The 19441-nt window shown below is 34.1% G+C and overlaps 2 protein-coding genes and 1 pseudogene across 2 annotated transcripts; 1 reads left to right on the top strand and 2 right to left on the bottom strand.

Moving 5' to 3' along the window:
• Nucleotides 1-1768: 1768 nt before the first annotated feature.
• Nucleotides 1769-2876, bottom strand: LOC121779270 (annotated as a pseudogene).
• Nucleotides 2877-3299: 423 nt separating this feature from the next.
• On the top strand, nucleotides 3300-6786 carry LOC121778172 (protein ANTHESIS POMOTING FACTOR 1-like). The gene is made up of 10 exons (XM_042175473.1): nucleotides 3300-3531; nucleotides 3801-3901; nucleotides 3998-4107; nucleotides 4184-4250; nucleotides 4915-5014; nucleotides 5373-5489; nucleotides 5578-5715; nucleotides 5811-5892; nucleotides 6189-6241; nucleotides 6464-6786. The coding sequence occupies exons 1-10, from the start codon at nucleotides 3460-3462 to the stop codon at nucleotides 6623-6625; spliced, it is 1002 nt and encodes a 333-aa protein (XP_042031407.1). The 5' UTR covers nucleotides 3300-3459; the 3' UTR covers nucleotides 6626-6786.
• Nucleotides 6787-11185: 4399 nt separating this feature from the next.
• On the bottom strand, nucleotides 11186-13158 carry LOC121778225 (LOB domain-containing protein 25-like). The gene is made up of 2 exons (XM_042175539.1): nucleotides 12816-13158; nucleotides 11186-11907 (listed from the first exon to the last, which is right to left on the bottom strand). The coding sequence occupies exon 2, from the start codon at nucleotides 11879-11881 to the stop codon at nucleotides 11408-11410; it is 474 nt and encodes a 157-aa protein (XP_042031473.1). The 5' UTR covers nucleotides 11882-11907; nucleotides 12816-13158; the 3' UTR covers nucleotides 11186-11407.
• Between the last annotated feature and the right edge of the window lie 6283 nt (nucleotides 13159-19441).

The following is a 19441-nucleotide window of genomic DNA, read 5'->3' on the forward strand; positions in this document are numbered from 1 at the left end:
CAGATTTTGTCACTCACGTCCCTACATGACTCTTTGTGATGAAAATTTCTTTGCGGGGTAGACTTGTGTTGAGTTTTTGTGCTGAAAATAAACCTTGCTCAGGGCGAGCAAGAGTTCAAGTTTGAGGGTATTTGATGCGAAGCATATTTCCTATTCTTTACCCCGGTTTTTATGTTAATTGTAACTCACCAAGTCGTGCTTTGAGTGTAGTTTCGGGTGTTAGAAGCTGGAAGTTCGTCGGAAATGCATAGCTGAGATTCCAGAGAGTTCGCCCGGTCGGGCGTTTTGAAGTTGCTAAACGCCCGGTCGGGCGTTTCCATTTGTGCATGCGGAGTCCAGAAAGTTCGCCCGGTCGGGCGTTATGATTTCAACTAAACGCCCGGTCGGGCGTTTCCCGCAAAGCCATCCAGAATCCTTACGCCCGGTCGGGCGATTTCCACTTCCAATTTCGCCCGGTCGGGCATGGTGATCCAACTGCATGTGGCGGTTTCTTCTCAGCGGTTTTGATGATTAAAAAGGGGGAAAATTCAGATACATAGAAAAAGACAGAGGGAGAGAAAGGAGGAGAGGAAGAAGAGAAGGAAGGCATTCCGACCATTATTCCAACCATCAATTCCCGAATCCCGACTCCACTCGAAGAGAGCCACACACCTATGGTTTTGTTTCTACATTCTACTATGTGTATAGGCTAGACTCTCTTTGTTGCTCCAAGTTGTAATCTAGGCTTGTGCATTTGTTTTAACACCTTGAATCGTATGTTCGATACCAACAATGTGTTTGATAATTAAAATGCTACGTTTTTGGCTAATGATGTAGTGTTGTTAAATCTTAACTATCGTCTCTTTAACATAGCTTAGGATTGGTCGTTTGTTGGTATGCTATCGATTTAGAACTGTTCAGGGGATAAATTGATAGTGGATTAGGTAAGTAATTATAGTAGACGACGTTTGTTCCCGCGCGTCTGCAGGAATTAAATGTCGTTGAAAGCTGGTTCATGGAACAAGTGTTCAGCTGACTGTGAACTATACGTCGTAGACTTGTTCAGTGCACGCGATTAGGTTGATAATTCTAATCCCGTCATATGGTTCGTTGTAATGGTGTGTAACAACGCAAGCTCAGAGAGCAACTTGGAGTGACTTGTCTTCACGTGTTAAAAACCTCACTTTAGTAGCTTAAGTTAGTTAACCTTCTCAAAATCAAAACAAAATCTTTACATGCTTTGTGTAGTCCTATTAAGTGTAAGCAATCTCGCCTCCCTGTGGATCGACACTTGAAATACTACTACGATACTGTATTCTTGCAGTAGTGTAGTATTATTAGAGTTTAAATAATTGAACTTGATAATCTTTATACATTGTTTGAGAACTCTAAAATATCGCATCACTCAACCCTAAAGACTAGTCTGTTAGGAGAGAGGGTTCATTTAGTCTATATACCTCACATCAGTTGTTCTCACAACTGATGTGGGAATTGAGTCCGTAACATTTTCGACCTTTCGTCGTGTCGCTTGGACCGGCAGTCCACGCAGGTGGCCCATCCACCGCCGTTCCCTCGGCCATTCCTCAGGTCCGGCCATATAAAGTGCACCATTTTGCGTACCCTAAAAATGACGTTTCAAAACAAATTGGTATGCCTTAACCAAGAATAACAACTCTTAAAAAGATGTTCAAATTCACAATTTTCACTCAAAACTGTGTGCAATCTCTTGATTCACAAACAATACTAGCTCAATTCACCTCAAGATATATGTATATCACAAAAGGGATATTCAAAAATATGATTCTCTTTCAGTATTCAACAACTGCAAAATCCATTGCATTTCTCTCCATTGATTATGATTTCCATCCTGTGAATAAAACAGATGCACTATATTTCTCAGCTCCATCCAACTGCAACCCCCACTCTTCTTGATCCCCTTCCGGCTCATCACGCCTCTCGTGTTCACCGCATCGACCCATCGCCCTCCTGAGGCATAGCTATTCGACAGGAGGACATACGCGCCAGGCTTCGCCTCCGCAAGCTCTGAGAGCTGCCCTCGAGCCCAACTCCTCGTCCCCGTAGGTTCTGCAGCCGCTGAGCAGAGCAGACCACGTATTCGCCTCAGGTTCACATGGCATACTCTCTACGAACTCATCCGCCTCACGGAGACGCCCTGCTCGAGACAGCATGTCCACGACACACGTATAGTGCCTCTGGTTCGGCCTGATTCCGTAGACCTTCTCCATCAAGTCGAAGTAAGCAAGCCCTTTTTCTACAAGACCACAATGAGAGCAAGCAAACAACACTGACAAAAATATGAGCTCATTTGGCTCGACAGATTAGGCGTTTCCCATTTCTTCGAAGCATTGAAGCGATTCCTCTGCGAATCCGTTCTCAGCAAGCCCTTGGATCATAGCTGCCCAGACGACGTCGTTCTTGTTTTTCATCCGGTTAAATATCTCCACAGAGCTCGTGATTTCTCCAGATTTTGCGTACATGTCTAAGAGCGCGGTGTCAACAAAGATATCACACTGAAAGCCAAGTTTGAGAGCTTTCGCGTGTGCATACTTGCCTCTCTCCAACGAGGCCAAGCTCGCGCAAGCTCTTCATACGCTCGAGAAAGAGGACTTACTCGGTTGCTCTCCACACAAGATCATCCGGTGGAACACTTCAAACGCCTCATCAAAATCCTCCACACCTAAATGGCCTGTGATGAACGAACCATCTCCTCGAACAGCCTTGCCTCCTCCTCCCAGTCCCCACTCTGCCTCAATCTCGCTATCATTGCACTCCACGTAACTTCATTCCTCTCCGGCACGTCGCGCCTCTCCCGTTTCGCCCATCTCAACGTACATGTCCCGCATCGTCGTCCACGAAACAACATCCTTCACTTCCATCATATCAAATGTCTTCCTCGCAAATTCAATGTTTCCCAACCTCAGAAAAAAGGTAACCAGAGAATTCAACACACACACATTTCCCGCAAAACCAAGCTTCACAATCAACCAAGCTAGATTAATAGTAGTACTATAATTAATAACTAATGATCCTTAAACTTTGTAAATTATATAAAATAAATTAATTTTTTTAAAAGATTTAGATTAAGTGGAAAATAAATATTTATATTGATTAATCAAGTACTAGTACCTAATAAATACTCCGTAGTATAAATATACTAATTTAAACGAAAAAGTGGGAAAAAAATTGTGTAAAAAAATTGTGAGTTAAAATATAATTTTAACTTAAACTAATTACTATAAATAAAAAAGGCTTATTTTGTACTCGTACTATTAAAATAACAAAAATAACATTTTTTTGATCCATTACATACGAAATCACAATTCCATAAAAATTCCACCCCTAAATCCCCTCATAACTCCTAATCCAATCACTGCACCTCAAAACTGAAATCAGCTACAAATTTCCGGCTCCAATTTTCTGAATTCTGATTTCTTACTTGCTACCGATCGCCAGATTGTGATGACGACACTTTCCGAACTCAATGACGACATCATCCGCAGCATGTCAGTTGGAGCCGTCTTCTCAGATTTTGTCAGTTCCTCTCTCCTCAATCTGTTGAATTCATCGCTGTATTCATACTTCTCTGTTGATGAATTTGTGTGAATTACCGGCTACGAGAATCAAATTAGCAATTATGCTGTTGAACCTTGATTATCATTCTATGCGATTTGATAGGTATACTGATACTGTTTTGTAGATAATCGGACCTCTTTTTACACTTTATGTGTTCCTGCTGTGATGCGATTAGTTTAGAGGAGCTGTTAACTGGATTATGAAATTGTTCTCTGTTTTTTCCATAGGGTGGTAAAATCAATTCGCTTGATTTCCATCGGACAGCGGATGTGTTGGTTACAGCAAGTGATGACGATTCGGTTCGATTTTATGACATTACGAATGCTCAGTAAGACATTGTCGTGTTTAGCCGATAAACAGTCATCTCCACCTCCGAATATTTTGTTAATTCTTAATATGTTTTGATGGGTTATGCTGAGTTCAGATTGGTGAAGACAACATATCATAAGAATCATGGAGCTGACAGGGTGTGTTTCACTCACCACCCAAATTCCGTTATATGCTCTTCGAAATACAATTTGGATTCTAATGGAGGTGAGTTGCATATGATGCATTTGTCTAACTTTTTTATTACAAAGCAAATGATATGTTTTTTGTGCTTTCGTTCCAGAGTCGTTGAGGTATCTATCGCTATATGATAATAGGTGCCTTCGGTACTTTAAAGGGCACACAGACAGGTAAATTTACATAGAAACTAAACTAAAGCCGTCAAATTTGTCTCCATCTATTATTTAACTTCATTAGGTTAATTTCGACCATACTGGTGGCATTCCATCCCCAAAAATCACTCTTGGCTTGGTTATAAGGGTATATGTAAACCACACGCCAGACTGCTTAATCCTTAAGACTTTGTGCCATATTTATATTTTCCATATACCTGCTTTACTCGAATGATTAGACTGATGAAACAGCAGGGTGGTACCATGAAGAAGTTGAAAACATATTGTGAATAGAAATTAAAGGCCCTTATGAAATTGAGCTGTTGATTCTGTTTGTTATCATAAGTGAGCATAACTGTGTTTAGAAACCACCTACTCACATTTTACTTCATCCTTTCGTGTGGGCAGATAGATAGAATGAGTAGGTTGAAGCGAAGTGGCCTATTGACTCAAAAGATTGTTTTGTACACATTGGGATCAACTAAGATTGAGAAATAATTTTTGTTTTGCCGTAAATGAAGTTAATGTTGATAAGATGTGCATATCTGCTTCATTATTAGTACTTGAATCAGATTATATATTCATTAGGGTTGCTTCATTTGTCAAGTTTCATGACGAGCTTGTGAAAATAATAATTTTCTTTTTCTGATTGTTTTAAGTGTTTTTCTTCTTTGAATTATAGGGTTGTATCTCTGTGCATGTCTCCAGTCAACGACTGTTTCATGTCTGGTTCACTAGATCACAGTGTACGCATGTGGGATCTACGTGTTAATGCCTGTCAGGTAGGTTAATTGCTTTCTAATCTAACTCTAATTTGTGCCCATATTTAATGTATGCAGCAGTTATACTTCATTTAACTGTAATGTCATTTTCCAATTCTGTGATTTGATTTTGCTTTATTTATTAACTAATGACTTCGAACAACAACCAATATGTAAAATTGAACTTAAAGGAGATCATTTTATGATAGTATTAGTATGGCTCAGTTGAAATTTGTAAATTCTTTACAGCCAAAGGATATCTCTCAGTAAACCTTGTAAAAGAACATGTTATGGTTGTTGCAGCTGTCCAGTTTAGGAAGTTGTTTTGCTCCGAAAGAACTTTTCAAATCTGATGTGTGCTCACTGATGTAGCTTTCAGGGTATATTACATCTGCGAGGTAGGCCTACGGTTGCTTATGATCAACAAGGTTTGGTCTTTGCTGTGGCAATGGAAGGAGGTGCAATAAAACTATTTGATTCTAGATCACATGACAAGGTTTGCAATCTTGAGCAATTCTTAATTTTTTTTCCCCTCCAAATATAATTTTGTATTTTTCAACACCATTATCTTTTCTTCTGCTCAGGGTCCTTTCGATACCTTCCTAGTTGGCGGGGACACAGCTGAGGTGTGCGATATTAAGTTCAGCAATGACGGTAAATCAATGCTTCTGACAACTACAAACAACAATGTATACCTCCTCGATGCATATCATGGAGAGAAGGTCAGTTTTTCCTGAAATTGTATTGTGGTTGTGCAGTTTTTTTAACTTTAAAGATTGAGCGAAAGTCTTAGAAGCTTAACTTTCATGTGATGCAGAAGTGTGGATTTAACATGGACTCTTCTGCGAATGCCACCATAGAAGCAACCTTCACGCCTGATGGCCAATATGTGCTTTCTGGTATGTCTATCTTTGAACTGCAAATTTCCTTTATAATCAATTCCGCCTTCTTTATTGTGTCTGGTAGTTTCTGATTATGTTATTTGCTTTTATTTCCCAATTTGCTGTGTACATGTGCCTTTCTTCGGAGATTTTAGTCCTGCCTCGTCGGGCTACAAGCTTAACATATTAACGAGAGCATTCACCTAAAGTTGATAGTTGATAATTTCGCTGCACCTCTAATATCTAAAATTCATAGTAATTGACATCCGCAATCCAGTTTTCATTGATTTGATCTTGATCTTGATCTGTTCCAGGTTCTGGGGATGGAAATATACATGCGTGGAACATCAGTGACGAGCCAAATAAGGTAGTACTAAACCGACTGCAATAGCGAAGATGGAAACATTGGAACACACAGACACACACCATTTGTTCTGTCCAAATAGTTTTGCTGCTATAGGGTCTTGATTTAAGAATAGTCATACGTTCTAGTCATAGGCGCTAGTCCCCTCAATAGCATGTTTCATGACGTTGTGTAGAGCCTACCGAGCTGCTAGCTAAACAAAAATTGCTTTTGGTTTGTGCACAGGTCGCTTCTTTGGACAGCCACATCGGTGTTGCAGGGTGCCTGAGATGGGCTCCTCGTAGAGTCATGTTTGCGGCTGCTGCTGCTTCCGTTCTAACCTTTTGGATTCCTGACGACGATGCTGAGCCGGGCGCCCCTGCCCCTGCCCCGGTTCCTTTACCCTGATTGTTAACGTCGGAACAATTGTATTCATCTATATGGAAAACCATGGAAACATGGCTGATCAAATAGAAGAATGGTAGCTAACTTTACTGAGAATCCTAGCTTTTATTTACTGTTTGATGTCGGTTGTTTATTAAGTGAATATTTGCTTCCGCTTGTTTTAATTTTCAGTGTTTTTATTTTTATTTTGAAGAAACTTGAAAAATGATCTCATTTAAGTGAGGTATGGTATAATTCACTAAAATTAAAATTTTGTTATGGTAAATGCATACACAATGTTAATATTTTTGTGGATCACAAAATTCAAACGCAACTCTATTTTCTTTGCTTAAATATGTCTATATCAAACTTACATGTACTAAAAAATACTAGCAAATATATTACAATTTCAAATGTAAAAATAGAAGTCACAAATAATGAATTAAAAAACAACTCACTTCATATCGTTTCATCATGTGTGAAAATTTTCTCGAATGCAATCCTCGACACCCAATTCTTCCAACAAATAGAAAAAAAATGAGTCAAATATTGAAAAAACACACATTATTTCATTTTAGTTTAGTGAAGAGGATAAAATTCAGATTTCATCCAAGAAAATCTCAATCTTAGAATAATTGCAAAAAATTACCAAACGTAAAAATCAAAATTAAAACATTGAGTATTTTTTGCTAAATAACACAAATACTCTCTTACATTATTCTCTATTTTCCTTTATTTATTCTTTTTTCTATTTTTTTCTTAAATCGTTAGTCATCTTTTCTTAAATCTCGTTCAAAAGAAACGTGTGGTAAAATAATTACCGCGGGAAGTGAAAAATTGGGGACAAGCCCATGAAGAAGCACAGTGAAAATTGGCGGTTGTGCAGTGTTAAGAAAAAAAGGTAATATCAAATCAATCAATCACTATTGAAACATTGGACTTGGGCTGAAGTAGAGCTTTGTATTGGGCCACCTACTACTATCTGGACGGTCACTATGGCCCATCTTCAGACATGACTGATGGGACTTATTCTATTTTCATTCTTGGACTCTTTCTTAGGAGTAATCGAACAACTGTAGAAAGACTGATCCATAAACAGAACTCGTGGAGACGGAATACGATGACCTGAAGAAGGTCGTCGTCAATGACCAAGGAAGCGTTTTTCTAGCTTCTTTTTAATTTTTACTTGTCTTAATCATGAAACAATGTCGAGTAAGTGGAAATCGCACATTAGAAAGAGAAAGGGAGGCGGAGGCGGAGCTGTCATAAGGTCGACGGTCGACAGTCGATTAATTGAGTTTTCGTGTGATGCTCATTGAAAAAAATGGTGTTCGATTTGATGGATTAAATAAAAGCAAGACTTGTGAATCTTGTTCAATTGGTTAGGTTAGAAAGAGTATGGTGTTTCATTTTATGACAATGTTACATAATCTATTATTTAGTCTTGACTTCTAAGCCTCGGTCTTCTCTTTATGAAAAAATTTTCAATTTAATCTGTCAATTTCGGGGCAAGTTATTATTGAGCAATCTATACCATGTAAATGCTCAATTTACTTTTACTTATTTAATACTCCCTCCGCCCTCCAAATATTGTCCCACTTTGATCCAGCACGGGGTTTAAAAAAGAAAATGAAAAGTGAGTTGAAAAAATCAGTGGAATTAGTTTTATAATAAAGTGTGAATAGAAATGAGTTAGTGGAATATGAGGTCCGCTACCAAAAACGGTAAAAAATGAAATGTGACAAATTTTGTGGGACGGACAGAAATAGAAAAAATGAGACAAACTTTTATGGAATGATGGATTAATTGTTTGCAAAATATAGGAATAATTTAAAATATTACATTCATGATAATGGTCAAATGAAAATATGAGATCTTTTGCTTTGTTTTCATTAAGAAATTAGGGCTTTCCTCAATATTGTGTTGTCGGCATGCTTGGAACTTTGCCTTAATTACGTGATTGATAGAGTAAAAACAACGAGGGTTACTTCTATTTGTGGCTGAAAAAATAGTCAACAAAATACAAATCAAACCAAAGTAAAAATAATCCATCAACCAAATTGGTAGAAACATTAGTCAAGCATTGTTCATTCGAACACCATTTAATGAGAGTCATTGCGCTCTAAATTCCAATACATTGATTTGTCATATCAGTTTTCATTTTAGAAATTGATAACAACGGTAAAGTTCATGATTTCTATGACCAATTAGATTTGTTGAAAAATTCAAAATTTGACCGAACTTCGTTATATTAGCGACCAATTTTTATTCCAAAAATAAAATTCATTCGCAATTACTTTTTAGAGCAAGTTACCAAAAAAAATCATGAAGTTTGTCAAATTATGATATGTCCTGCAACTTTGAAAATCACCTAGAAAAATCATGAGTTTTAGATGTATTCTCAATCATCCTCATTGAAAATCTTTGGTCGTCTACGTTTAATATATTGTTTATATATCTCATGCAAATGATATCATTTTCTTTATGAATAGACAATATTGATTAACTCATCGACAGAGACATCCACTTATGATTTTCTAGCTTCCATGCTACAATTTCATCAAAAATTTGATAATAGGATAACTGAGAACAAATCAAATATCGTAATTTTGTGGCTGATTTTCAAAGTTATGAGACAGATCAAAATTTTACCAAACATTATATTTTTGCTAACAATGTGACCTATTATTTCATGAAACTGGAATATATTTTTTAATATTCTATACAACGCGTGGATTATTTTTTTATATTCTATACAACTGTGCATATTGAAAATTTTAAAATTTCACCGAACTTCGTTATATTAGCGACCAATTTTTATTCCAAAAATAAAATTCATTGGCAATTACTTTTTAGAGCAAGTTACCAAAAAAATTCATGAAGTTTGTCAAATTATGATATCTCCTGCAACTTTGAAAATCACCTAGAAAAATCATGAGTTTTAGATGTATTCTCAATCATCCTCATTGAAAATCTTTGGTCGTCTACGTTTAATATATTGTTTATATATCTCATGCAAATGATATCATTTTCTTTATGAATAGACAATACTGATTAACTCATCGACAGAGACATCCACTTATGATTTTCTAGCTTCCATGCTACAATTTCATCAAAAATTTGATAATAGGATAACTGAGAACAAATCAAATATCGTAATTTTGTGGCTGATTTTCAAAGTTATGAGACAGATCAAAATTTTACCAAACGTTATATTTTTGCTAACAATGTGACCTATTATTTCATTAAACTGGAATATATTTTTTTATATTCTATACAATGTGTGGATTATTTTTATTGAAAAAAGAAAGTAAAAGAGACACATAGCATATTTTGATGTAGAAGTTTGTGCACATCATCTTCTCCTATAGAGAATCACTCTTCAATCATCTTCAACAACCCTACCTCAAATTAAACCATAGTCCCCCTCCACTAGCCTACCACCATTAGTCCCTTACTTACCCCACCCCAAAATTGTTTTTATCGTCTACATATTTTCAAGAATATATATTGCACTTTTTATGTAGGCCCTTTTCATATCGTCTACATATATGGTGGGTTTATCTTTAAATGTAAATCACTCATTTTTTATCAAACAATAATCAAAGGCTTTTTTTGCTTTACTATATTCAAATTCATTTTATTTCTTATGTTGCTTTACATATTCGAATATAAAAGGTTATTTATTGCATAACTCAGACTAAATCTCGACCATATATATCCATTTTCGACTGTGGATATCGTGACACGTGGCAATGCAAACCTTAAATCTATGAGTTTTCTCCAGTATTATTGCTTTGCACGTATAAAGTTACTGCAACTGTTGTATAATAACTTAACACAAAACAAAAAAATACACATGTAATTGCAAAAAGAAAAAAATACACATGTAATTGAGCTTCTGTGAATTCAAAACCTCAAAATATTGAATATGGATTTTCGTAGTATTTAACATTTTGCATTATTTTGTTTAACATTATGCAGCTTTGTATTTAAACAATATCAACGGATCAAATTTCGTACTATGTTCACTGATTTATACTATATGTATATGCATAATATAAATATACTAATATAATTAGCAATTTATGCATGCTCTGTTGGTTCACATGAAAGAAAAATCTTTTTTGGATTCTTTTACTGTCATAGAAAATGACAATCATATTTATAGTATGCTCATTCATTAACTTGACCACTCATCACCACAGTAATGTATATTTCTTGAAATCAAATTGGAAAAGATAAATTTAAATTCTATTTACATCCCTGTATCTGACTCCAAAAAGTAGAAGCATACTTATTTTCACAATGTCGATGAATCCAAATTCACAACGATTGATTGTCTTCCAATTGATAATTTTAAATAGAATTGTTCAATTTCTCTTTCGGATATTAGGAATGAGATGCTATCAACGTAGATCAAAATCCCTTATCTAGATCTCACTCAGCCTCACCGGTCCAATCTATATATCACATTTCGTTTTTTCAACGTTTATATGTTATGTATCGTTAATTTGCAAGCTATTGCACAGGAACATTCCCGAGCTAGGTTTACCTAATGCTCACCTCAAATAGTGACCAATCTTTTATTCCAAATATAATCTTATTCCCACAAATCAATATATAATGCAACAAAATCATACATAGTGACCTCAAATACAAGACCTAGCTAGATCACCAATCCAAAAGCATATATAACTCAAGCATATATCAATGCAAATAAACCCTCAACTCCCTCAATTATACATATATAAATATATATATTCACACACACAAACACACACATGTATCAAAATCAAGATCCAATCAATTGTTGCCATGTCCAGGGTTTTCACCATAAGAATAATAACCCGGATTCGGGTTATATGGCCCGACTCCGGATCCATAACCCACCCGCCTCGGGTTATACGAGCCCATCTCGTTATTTGTGTAACGCATCAAATCCGCGTTGGTGGCATCGAGTTCCTTCTGCAGCTGCAGCACCTGCCGCTGCAGAACGGAGATGGCGCCAACGCAGCCGTAGACGGGGTCCTTGAGCCGGGCCTCGGCCTCGTACGCGAGCGAGTTCACCGCGTCCTCCCTCTGGTGGGGGAGGATCTCGTTGAGCAGCTTGCTCACGTTGCTGGCGCCGAAGATCTTGTGCACGTTGACGAATTTGGTCGGCTCCTCGGGCGGGAAGTACGGGGCGAAGATGCAGCCGGAGAGGCATTTCCGGCGGAGGAATTTGCAGGCGGCGCAGGGAGGGTTTGAGTAGCTGCTGCTGCTGCTTGAAGAGGCCATTCCCTTTTTGGTTTGATTAATTAATCCTGTGGTCAATGGAAATGTAAATTAGGTTTTTCTCGAGTTTCGAGGTTCCCCTGATCAGAGTCGTGTCGATTGTGATTCCGACTAGTACATGTGGTATTATTATGTATAGTCGTGTTGATTGTGATTCACACTATAATATTATGCACTGTATTATAGTCTGAATTTACAATTGACACAATCTGAATAGATTGGCATACACGATTTTTGAAGATGGATTTATAAGATTAGCAAGTAGGGGTTGGTTGTACAACAATACAATCTTCTAATAAGAGTCGTCTCGATTTTGATTCAAACTATAATGTATGTGGTATTATAATCTGAATTACAATTGATACTCAGAGTTGATTGTGATTCAGACTATATTATACGTAGCATTATATAGTTTGAATTTACGATTGATACGACTGATTAGATTGGAATACAAATTTTTTGAAGATGGATTCAATCTAGTCACCTAAAGGTGATGATCGATCAACATAATTGATGATTCCCAAATTGAGAATGGAACAACATAAGAAATATACTAACCTTTTAAATGCTTGTCAAGAAAATGTGTATGTGTGAGAGAGAGAGAGAGAGAAAGAGATGGGCTGATTACAGTTTTATTCAGTTTGGTCTTTGACAAGCATGAATCTTGGGAATTGACTAATTCAAAAAGGAAAGCATAACAACAATTTTTCAACTAACTTAAGATTTTGGATTGAAAAATTGGAATCATGGCAGAAGCAAATTTTTCCATAACAACCCCTAAATCTCAGCAAATCACACAATCACAAAACAAGATCAAAACTTCACATAATTAAATAATTAGATAAATCCAAGAATGGAAAAAAAAGACTTGATTTTTTCCTTCCTACAAAACATATTTGGAGCAAGAAAATAAAAAATGAATCTTGAAAAAGCTTACCTTTCTTACAACATCAAACAGTGGAAGATCTTTTCGTGGAAATTAAGATTTGTGGAGTGAAAAAACAAGGGTTTCTAACTCTCTTATATCAGAAGAAAACAACACTGCAGCTGCTGAATCTGATCTTCTTCTTGTTTAATTTCTTCCTTTTTGTAGCTGATTTTGGCACTGACCCATGATTTTTCAAGATTGATTGAGCAAATCAGCCATGAAATTAGGCAGAAAAATCAGTTGGGAAATGGGAAAACCCTAGAAGCAGCACAAGTGATGATGAGAGAGAAGCATTTTGGAGTGAATGGTGGTGCTAATGTAAAGCAAAAGCCTCTGCCATAATTAGCATTTGGCTAAGAATACAGTTTAGATAACAATTTATAGATAATAATATGATAGGAAATACTCCTAAAATATTGTGTGAAATTAGATAATTTGACCAAGAAAAGGATAATAATCATTTCGGATTTATTTTAAAAAATTGGAAGTAGTTGGAATTAATAATTTGCATTCTTGTAGCCACAGCGCCACTTTTTTTCTTGTCATTTCTCTCTCTCTCTATTTTGTTTTTCATCAAAATATAATAAGGTTAATAGTAGAACTTTTCTTTCTCATGCAATAAATTAATTGAAATATATACTATTATTCAATAATTAACCACACTTGAAAATTTCACAATATTCCCTACCATAATTTTTTTGGAGGTAATATTATATCTAATTAACCAAACTTGAAAATGAGTTTCATTGTTTCAACCACATTTGATTGACAAAGTGGTCTTTAATTTCACAATTTGTGATTTTTTTTGCCTAGATTTTCCACATGTGGACCAGCAAAAAATCGTCTCGCTAATTTGTCGGCATCTCGAAAGATTGTATAATTCGCCAGAGAATTTAAGATTGCTCTATACTCAAAACCAATAATCGATCCATTGACGCTTTGGATGAATTCCTGCCACTCAATCACACATGTTGGGTAATTTAAATAATAAGATTATATACGTATATGTACTAAGGTTGTGTAAATTGACTTCTTTTAAGTCTTTCTTACTTCAACTTTATAATCATGATCCAAAATAAAAGTCTTTCTTACCATATATGTAAGATCCAATATTCTTCACTAAAAGTTGATACATGAGAAAAAAAATAATTGTACTATTTTATTTTGAATATTGGGGCAAGTAAAGGACAACAACTATATGTAAGAAATATGAAAGCCCATACATTAAAATTTATGGTATGTTGTGAATGGACATATGCTTATATTCCTCTGTAAGTCAGTATTGGTTTCAGTCAGTTTTCATAATTGAAGTGAACTGTCCAACTGATCAAAGATCCTTTCAAATTTTGCTTTTTTACTGTTGCAAACTCTATTATTGATTGCAACTCAGAATAATGTTTTTTTCAGTCATGTATATTGGGGTAGTGAAAATTGAATTTATAGTGTAAGAGAAATGATAATCATAGTATATAATTACATTAATTTTATGAATAAGAGATGAACGTATAATTCGCCCTTGTGATGCTATACGAACACGGTTGCTCATTCGTTCATATCGAATTCATGAAATTTATGTACTTATTCACGATTCTCATTTATCGCGAATTTCAATTATTCTCATTTAGCTATTAGATCCTGAAAATTTACAATAGATTCATCATTTCCTGAATAAATTCATGGTTTTGAGGAGAAAAGTCTAATTTATTTTAATTCATAATATTCTCATAGCCAATTCATTATTCTGTAATAATTTATAGTTTATACTATTATAAAATGAGTTTGTAGGATAAATGTAACGATTTTTTTGTTACTCAAGTTCACAATGAATATAATAATTTTATACATACCGTGCAATATCAAAAATGACATCCGACATATTGAATTAAATCCACTGTATAATTTACCAAACTAAAAAAAGTTAAATTTACCTAGTGACGAATATTAAGATGTCAATTTTTTTGTTTCTTGGAGCTTAATAAATTATAACGAATTAAATAATTTTATTCGTACATTATATATAGTAATTAATAAGATGACTTTCAATTATTGACTAGAAATAGAGTCATAATAAATTAATAGCTCATTCTCTATATATGTGTATATGTTGAGACACAAATCAACACACAGAGTAAAAGTATATATGTGTTGATCCTTTTCACTTTACTGCTCTTTTTCTCTTGTTCTTCGCCGACATGTCGCCAACTTGCATCTAATGAGTATTTGTCAGAACATTTTAGATTTTTATGAACAAATTCAACTGTATGTAAATAGTATTCATACTTAATTCAGAACTGTATGACTTATAAAAGTCTGATTTTGATGAGGGATCATCTAATCAATATGATCATGTGATATTCATAAAATTTTAGTACTACTAGTAGTTACATAATTACATACGTAGAGTTAATTAATTACTTAAATTATCGTGTAGAATTTTATTATGACCAATTGACCACTTGTTTTATTGATATGTGGATACGGCTACAATTTTCTGAACTTTATACTTTTGCTAAATATGTACTCCTAAATTAAAGTGATTCAAATGAATAAATAGATTATTATTATTATTATTATTATTATTATTATTATTATTTAATCGGCTATAATAAAATATACTGTAGTAAGAAAAGCATACGCATGATTAAATACCACTTTTAGCTTGAGAAGTTGTTTGTTACTTGTTGAAATATGAGTAGGGAGATTTAGATGCATGTACTTGAGACTTTGAAACGCCTTTCCAAATCTTAATCACAGAATATATGCAATGATGCTTACCTGCATTTATAATGTTATGTATGCTACATAAGTGAATCATTAATCACTCCTTTTTAGTGAGTTCTCAAACTATTACTACTCTATTCGTTTCCTAAAAATGAGACCTTTAAAAACGTCACGAATTTTTATGTAAAATGGTAAAGTAAGAGACATGATGAGAAAATATATAAATAAAGTAAAAAAGAGTAGGGGTGTTGAAACGGGTACTCGCGGGTACCCGCACCCGATTTCGGCCACAAAGGCAGTCCGGATACCCGTCCCGTACTATGTCGGGTATTACCCAATACCCGAGTTGGGTATCCCGCACCCTACGCCGCGGGTACCCTACCCGACCATTTTTTTTAAATCTTATTCATATCATAAACCTTGTATATATAATATACATAATAGGAATGCGATCAAATGCAAACCCTAAATATTGTACAAACTTCAAACTATGATCTGGACCATTAAAAAATATCAATAGATGATAAAATAGTAGCAACAAAAAATGTCAACACAGTGTCAATGGTTGATGCTGTGTTGATATTGTGTTGACACTATATTGACATTTTATGTTGCTATTATTTTGTCATCTGTTGGTATTTTTTAATGGCTCATATCATAGTTTGGAATTTGTACAATATATGAGTTTGCATTATATCACTACTCATACATAATATACGTATACTACCTGAGTCCAAACATAAGTAATGGTTTTCAATCATTCATATATACATATACACTTAAGTGTAGGGGTGATTCAGAATGACAACACATTGTAAATATATATTGTGACGTCACGTAGCCTGCAATATTATAAACGTTACACTGTAATAGTATAAACGCTACACTTCTCTAATATCAAATTTAATAGAGTTTTTTATCCTTATATGTTCATAGTGGAATTTGTGGATCGACAAAAACCTACCTAGAATATACATGGAAATTAAAGAAGAAAACGGTGGCCGCCCCCTATAATTTTAACTTTTACGTATACAACTAGGCCTAATATTTTATTCCCTTCACATGTTGAAGTGTACTAATGCCTTAGTTAAAGTAAATGTTTGTGTACATAAATATATATTGTGTTAAATATACTACTATTCTTATGATTAAAATGATTATTTTTAAAAGCTACTATTTAGGTTATACATAGATAGATAATAAGAGATCCTATAGCCTAAGTCCTAACTGACACCTAATCAATCATTTAATACATTTACATTGATAATTATTTGATTAATATATTAGGATTAGATATGTACAAGAATATGGCCCAATGCAAGTGAATAATGATCAGGCCCAATCAAGTTGGGATAATGATTATGAAGCTTATTATTATTTTATGTTTGTATGTTTATTTTTAATATTTATTTTTAATATCGAATGGATTATGGACGTATCCAAAAAAAACTAATTTATTTGGGCATGGAGAATCTAGAGATTAGATTATGATGCTCCAATATTAATTTTCAATACAACACCTAAGTGATGTGATGCATTATTAAAAATAATCGGCAATAGTATTAGATTATCACATTAGGTATTATGGGTGAAACAATTTCATAATTAAAAAGAAGAGTAGTGCTAAATGGCCACATTATGGCCAGCCATAAAAATAAAAAAAAAATAAAAGATAGTGTATTTAATGCCATTTCATTGAAATCAATACTTCTAAAAAGTATCAATTTTATTTGTACAATTGTACCCTTAGTTATGAAATATAAATATGAAGAGACTAGAATTTATTCAATTGGATCTTTAGTTAACTCATGTTGCATGAAATTTATATAAATAAAAATTAATATTTATTAAGGTTACATGATAATTAATTTAATTATTTCTTATATTTATAATACCAACGCATCGTGGTAATACTTTTATTTTTCATATTTACTTAAAATACTCTAAATGTTTGTATATTTACAAATAAGTAAAATTGAGCTTTGATCAATATACTTATTTATATTAATAATCATGGGTTAATATTATAAATGATCACCAAACTACAGAGCATGTATCAAATTAGTTCCAAATAAATTTATTTCATAACGAGTAAAAAACTTTATTGATTCCAACTTGGTATAATAGGAAAACATTTTTAAAAGGACAAAATTTTAATCTTAAATTTAAAAATAGTGTAAAAATAAATTATTGAAAACATAAAATTTAAAAAATGAATGAATCTAATAAAAGAAATACGTATAAAAGTGTAAAATTTGGCTTAGAGAAATGAAATAAAAAATAACTAGAATTAAGTAAAAGGGTAATAGTGTAAAATTATTTGAGCATTAAATGACTTATTTGAAACATTAATAGTCATACTATCTAAATTTACTAAAATGCCATTTTATGGCCGGCCATAATGTGGCTGCATAGCATTTCCCTAAAAAGAATTGGGATTTTCTAGATTCTAGGTTTTGAGCATATCTATATTAGGATAAAAAGGTGGAACTTCATAATTGTGTAATAATGGTGGTCACATTACCCAAGCCTCCTCGAAAACCAGTACATGCATTATACTTTTACTTGAAAAGTAAGAAATACAAATATTTGCCTTTTGAATTAAAATACTTCTTATACTTAGTTTATCTATCCATGTATGCCAATAGCATAAAATGGAGCACATCAATTTGTAATAAAGATAGAAAACTTTAGTTGTTGGGTTTTTAGGGGTTTCCTTTTCCTGAAACATGAGATCGACTAATGCTTAAGACCAAATATTCGGATGTTGGACCCTATAATAAGGGACATAGATCATGATTTTTTTGAAAGTGTTCTAAATGAGAATGTAAATTGACAACAATGTTTTGGTTAATGGTCTCATCACATCTATGTTTGTGAAACTCAAACTTGCATATCTTTGTTCTCAAGAATACACAATTCATTGGTCGACCATCATCAAGTGGAGATGGGAAAACAAGAAAACAAGAAAACAAGAAATATCAATTGATATAGTAAGCTTATTCAATTATTCTGAATTAATTATTAAATGCAATTTAAATCCTTTTATCATCTCTACATCCCAGCAAACGGGCTTCATTGTAAGCTTGTGACTAAATGGGCCTAGAAAACTTAGCCCAAATGACTAAAAAAGTCTATATGGCCCGGCCCGTTAAAGTTGGAATAAAAAGTCACGAGGGGGAATCAGAGCCGTTGATATCCAGCTCACTAATAATTGGCGCTAAAATCCCAAATTCCAAATAGAAAATATTCAGCTGCCCGAATACTCTTTACGGGCAGTTTTGAAAATCGCCTTCCAATTCTCACTAAGATTCTCAAGTAGCATGGGAAGTATTGTCAATCCGGGTTCGAAAGCGGTGGTTCGGTTGTGAGAAAATTCATATCGGAGTCGGATCTGAGAAGAAATTTCGTGGTTCCCGTTTTGAACCGAAAGTGGGGGTTTAAATTCAGAACTAACTGTTTTTTTCCTGAATTTTCAATTATTTCTCTTGGCTTTATACAATTATTTTGATTTTTTATTGCCTAAAATTGAAGGTTAATGACCGATTCACGGTTCAAAAATATCGTAAGTGGAGTTGGACTGGTAAAATGATAAGCCAGTTCTGGTTAGGCCCGTCAAGGCCGGTTATGGTACGTCCCAAATAAAATTGGTCGATCCAATTATGACTCGAACCGACTGATTTAATCGTGCATAACTAAGCATGAGTCTTTTTCGTCCTTTTGATTCCCAATTTACTTTGCAATTGTAATGTGATACGATCATATCTATCATATCTTTTAGGATCTTCTAATTATTTAGTTTTCCCTTATTCACCATATCTTTCCCATATTTGTTTAGATATTTGTTTCTTGTTCATTAAGTTAGGGTAGTAGATTCTAGTATTATAAATAGGAGAGCTTGTTATCATTTTAAT

This window comes from Salvia splendens, chromosome 19 (genome assembly GCF_004379255.2).
Source record: "Salvia splendens isolate huo1 chromosome 19, SspV2, whole genome shotgun sequence".
Classification (NCBI taxonomy): domain Eukaryota; kingdom Viridiplantae; phylum Streptophyta; class Magnoliopsida; order Lamiales; family Lamiaceae; genus Salvia; species Salvia splendens.